Raw genomic sequence first — 4,629 nt, 5'->3', positions numbered from 1 at the left:
CGGCCTGTCTGGGTGTTTGCTGGCGCTTCCTGCGCAGGAGGGCTGGGATGGGTTCCGGGAGCTTGTAGCCGTTCTGCTGGGCGTGGAGGAGCGCTTTGTGGGAGGGATGGGCCTGCAGCAAGCGGGGTGGGTTTGGGCTCTGCAGCGTCTTGACTTGCCACAGCTGGCTAAGAACGATTAGAGTGGTGTAAAGGATCAGGTCCCGGTTCTTTTATTTTGTTTCTGCAACTTTCCCTGCACATCTTGTACTAAGTCATCATTCCTGTTCTGTTTGGATCCACAGATGGCGGGTGAGAAGCCGGCTGGTGAGAAGAAGCCAGGCGAGAAGGCACCCAGTGAGAAAAAGCCAGGCAAGAAGAAGACGGGTGAGAAGAAGCCGGCTGAGCAGAAGCCAATCCAGAAGGCGGTAGGTGAGAAAAAAAAGAAGATTAAGAAGCATCATGCCAGCCGTAACCCTGTCCTGGCCCGGGGTATCGGGAGATATTCCCGCTCAGCCATGTACGCCAGAAAAGCACTGTACAAGCGCAAGTACACCGCTCCGGAAACAAAGGTAGGACAGTAACTACTGTGCCCAAATAAACGTGCTTTTTGTGGTGACTTTGGTTTGAAACTTCACACGTTTTCCCTTTGCCTACAGATAGAAAAGAAAAAGAAAGAAAAGCCACGAGCAACCATCACCAAGCCAGTTGGTGGAGACAAGAATGGAGGCACCCGTGTGGTTAAAATCCGCAAAATGGTGAGAAAAGGAACTCGGATGCTCCCAGTTTATTGTTATTAGGTGTAACTTTGGGCTGGATGATGCGCCTCTCAGCTGGGGTGACATGGCAGTCTCAGCCTGTGCTGTGGTTCACCGAACTGTTGGCAGTTTTCTCCTTGAGAAACCTGGTGGTTGTCAGTATTGGGGGAGATGCTGGTAATTTAGAGAATGGTTACTGGGCAGAAGTGGGTTCTCTGCTGCCGTGCATGTTGCTGTGCTGCACTGGAAGCGTGCTCAGAAATACAGACCTGGTCTCAACTTTCCCTGTTGCGTGATTGTGCAGAAAACACTCAGTGTGTTCTTTGAAGTGCCAGTTGCAGCAGAAAACCTTTTGGAGAGGTCACCTTTAGTGAAATAGTATCTCTTAAGAAAGGAAGAATCTGAAGTAGTGAAAGCTTTCTGTCTCACGGAATACAGCGTGGTTCAATATTCTGCTTCTCTTTTTCTAGCCCAGATACTACCCAACTGAAGATGTTCCTCGCAAGCTTCTGAGTCATGGCAAAAAGCCGTTTTCCCAGCACAAGAGGAGTCTGCGGGCCTCCATCACTCCTGGAACTGTTCTGATCCTTCTGACCGGCCGTCACAGAGGCAAGGTAACTGGAGCTGCTTCTGTCCTCTTCCCCGTGGACTCTCCCAGGGACTTTGCAGCATTTCTGTGCTGAAACTATTTTGAGTGAGCAGAGGTATCTGGAATTGACGACAGCGGGACATCACAGCCATGAGATGCAAATCTGCTTTGCTGTGAATTCTGCCCGGATGCTTTCTCTCATCCTGCTTGTAGGGGAGACAGTCTTTAAACTAATATTCTACCCGGAGCTGGAGGTAAAACAGGCTAGTCCAGTTCCATAGACAAAATTAAGGGATTCCTCCTGCAGCGCAGCAGTGTGCTGATCCATGCCGTGCTCACTGTGCACTGTGGAACAGCAGACCCCATGCCTCTTTCTGTTACTGTTGCAATGACTACCGATTGTAAAGGAATAATTACATTTTCATTCTTGATCTAATTATCTAACACTTGATTGTTACATTAAGCCGTGTTCTTCCTCTTTAAGATGTTTGCTAACAGGTCTTCACTGACATCTTTAATTTTCTTGAATTCTTTGACTTAGTGTCACGTTATTTAATGCTGTTCGGGGAGGAAGCCTTGCCCAGAAGGAAAAAAGTGCAACTGGGGGGTGGCTCTGACCATGTGATACATTGTGGTTCCCTTCTGACTTGTATCTAGTTCTTGCCTTTACCTTGTACAAAGAATTTAGGCGCTAGGATGGCTGTCTCACCAGCCTGTAGAACAGGAAAAGATTGAAAAATGTAGTAATTGGCTTTGAGCCTTGAATGATGAGGCACGTGGAGAGTCGCTATCTGTCCTAACTTTGGCAGAGCTGGACTCTGAGAAGTGTTGGTAGCTTGGCTCGTGTGGTTGCTTCTTGAGTCGCACAGTTGCACCCATGGCTGGTGCTTACACCAGTAACACAGGCCGAGCACAGGCATGGTCCCAGTTTGGTTGCAGGACTTCAGAGTGCTGGGACCTGCGGACTAACATCACATCTTGTCTCTTTTCAGCGTGTCGTCTTCCTGAAGCAGCTTGGTACTGGCCTTTTGCTTGTTACAGGTAAAAAACTTTTACTTGGCTTGTTTAGCTTGGGTTTTTGTTAAGCTCAAGTCCGTCTGTTGGGTCAGGACTGTTACAGATCTGCATGCGGATGGTTTGGCTAAATGGAATCCCATTTTGTGGCTTTCCAGGAAGGTGGAAGGGAGGTAATCAAGCTTCCATACCTGGAAGAGATCAGGAGGCATTTTTTGGCTTTCCTAGAGGCTGTGGGGAAGGGCTTTGTTGGTTGTTCAGATTTTGTCTGTAGCCATCTCTGAAGAATCTAGGCATCTCATACACTACAAAAATTCAACTTGAAAGCAGTGGTTGTTGCCAGGAAAGCTGATCTTGTTCTCTTTTTTGTCTTTCCTCTGCCTTTAGGACCCCTGGCTATCAATCGTGTCCCTCTGCGTAGGGCCCACCAGAAATTTGTTATTGCTACGTCTACAAAGGTTGATATCTCTGGAGTGAAAATCCCCAAGCATCTCACTGATGCGTACTTTAAGAAGAAGAGGCTGCGTAAGCCCAAGCACCAGGAAGGCGAGATCTTTGACACTGAAAAAGAAGTAAGGAACACGATTGTTCATTCTTTCTGAATGCCCTGGTTACTGGAAGCCAGGCTGGAACGGGGGAAATACCGTGAAACAAGTTACAATTGGAATTTTAAGTGATCCTTGATAGAGGTAATGCCATTAAAATGAATGAATGCAGCAGCATTGAGATAAACCCTTTTTAAATTTGGGGATTTTTCTCTGCATCTGCTTGAGCAGAACAGCAGCAATGATTATTCCAGGCAAATGTCTTTTTTTTTTTTTTGACCAAGAAACACCTTTACTGTTTTGATACTGCTAACAGCGTGCTGCTGGCTCCAGTACCTGCAATGTTAGCCAAACAGTGGCTTCAGTTCTCTCGGCCACCTCCGGTCTCCTACCACCTTTCCCATATTTAGAACAAATGGAGAAAATATTTCTTGAAAATTCCCAAACTTAGGGTTTGTGTGGAATTTTCTCATTTCTGTAGAAGAGTCTGAAGTCACTGCAGGAACTCTAACATCATTCTTTTTTACTTTCTAGAAATACGAGATAACGGAGCAGCGCAAGTCAGACCAGAAGGCAGTGGATTCACAGGTCCTTGCACAGATCAAGAAGGTGCCTCAGCTCCGCGGGTACCTGCGTTCCACATTCGGTCTCTCCAATGGAGTCTATCCTCACAAATTGGTGTTCTAACAGTTCTGAAAGCGCCGCATTAAATTTGAAGGGAAAAAAGCAAGGATTTCTGGGGTCTTCATTGCTATCCATAATAGAACGCATTGCACAAGTCTTGCAATGCATGTTATTTAACAGATTGGAAAACTGCTTGTGGCATGACAGGCTGAGGGGCTGTACGTATATGACTAGAATTTTGAGTGTGTAAGGTTTTGGGTGTAGGGGTTTGGGTTTTTTTAATTTTGGGTTTGTGGTGGTTGGTTTTTTTAACTTTAGTGTAACAGAAATTCAGCTTTCTTAACTATGAATGAGTTCGGGGAGGTGGGAACAAACAAAACCCAACAGATTTTCTTTTGGGAATAGCAGATATAAATTGACTGCACATCAGGACGCATTGCAGAATAAACACGCAACCCAGTGTCTGTGCTGGCGTATTTCTCTGCACCCTTGCTGTGCTGAAACCAATGCTTCAGTTATCTTGTGAAGAACGAGGTCTTGGCAGCAAACTACTGTGAACTCATTAGCATTTTAAAGCTTGTGTACAGCTTTGTTGAGGTGGTTTTTCTGATGAACAGCTTTGATCCATCAATCACCACATAAACCTCAGCAAATATAGCAACTTTCAGAGGCATTTCAGGAGCTGTGCCTTGCATTTTGAAGTGGCAGCACTGGGAATGCTCCAAAGTTTAGAGTTTTGCAGGGTAACTTAGCCTCCCTGAGACCATAACAAAATTTGCAGTGGATGTCCTTTCCCAAATCCCATATCTTTTTCCTGTTCTTTGTTTATCCATCTGGGATGTAAGACTTTTAAGTCAGGAAGAATACCTGCTGAGATCAAAAAGCAAAAGCATTCTTAATTCTGTAGGCTCAGAAATGAGTTAAAAAGCAGAAGCTGTTTCTCGGAAAGGCAAGTATTTTTCTATCCTGGGAGACTTGTGGAGTCTCAACAGTTTTTCCTGTCTAAGAAACTGGCAGAAAGCAAGTTGAAAAAGTCAGTCCTGTCTGTTTTCTTTCTCTATTAAGGTCATTTTCCAGATATCTGGAAGAGGGTGCTTGGGTAGTAATAGCTCTGCTCTTAC

The 4,629-nt window shown here is 45.6% G+C and overlaps 1 protein-coding gene across 1 annotated transcript; it reads left to right on the top strand.

Moving 5' to 3' along the window:
- The first annotated feature begins 281 nt into the window (after positions 1 to 281).
- On the top strand, positions 282 to 3,617 carry RPL6 (ribosomal protein L6). The gene is made up of 6 exons (XM_010086866.1): positions 282 to 550; positions 638 to 736; positions 1,207 to 1,350; positions 2,318 to 2,366; positions 2,727 to 2,911; positions 3,419 to 3,617. The coding sequence occupies exons 1-6, from the start codon at positions 284 to 286 to the stop codon at positions 3,569 to 3,571; spliced, it is 897 nt and encodes a 298-aa protein (XP_010085168.1). The 5' UTR covers positions 282 to 283; the 3' UTR covers positions 3,572 to 3,617.
- Positions 3,618 to 4,629: the final 1,012 nt, after the last annotated feature.

The sequence above is a fragment of the Pterocles gutturalis genome, unplaced genomic scaffold (assembly GCF_000699245.1).
Source record: "Pterocles gutturalis isolate BGI_N339 unplaced genomic scaffold, ASM69924v1 scaffold28151, whole genome shotgun sequence".
In the NCBI taxonomy this organism is placed as follows: Eukaryota; Metazoa; Chordata; class Aves; order Pterocliformes; family Pteroclidae; genus Pterocles; species Pterocles gutturalis.
Note: the sequence above shows the minus strand (reverse complement) of the source record. Positions and strands in the feature narration are given on the sequence as shown.

Bases quoted from the DNA above. Each gene is read 5' to 3' on its own strand.
- RPL6 (XM_010086866.1), top strand. From the start codon at position 284: ATGGCGGGTGAGAAGCCGGCTGGTGAGAAGAAGCCAGGCGAGAAGGCA. The intron at 737-1,206 runs GTGAGAAAAGGA...CTCTTTTTCTAG, and splicing joins TGGTTAAAATCCGCAAAATG to CCCAGATACTACCCAACTGA. The intron at 2,912-3,418 runs GTAAGGAACACG...TTTACTTTCTAG, and splicing joins TCTTTGACACTGAAAAAGAA to AAATACGAGATAACGGAGCA.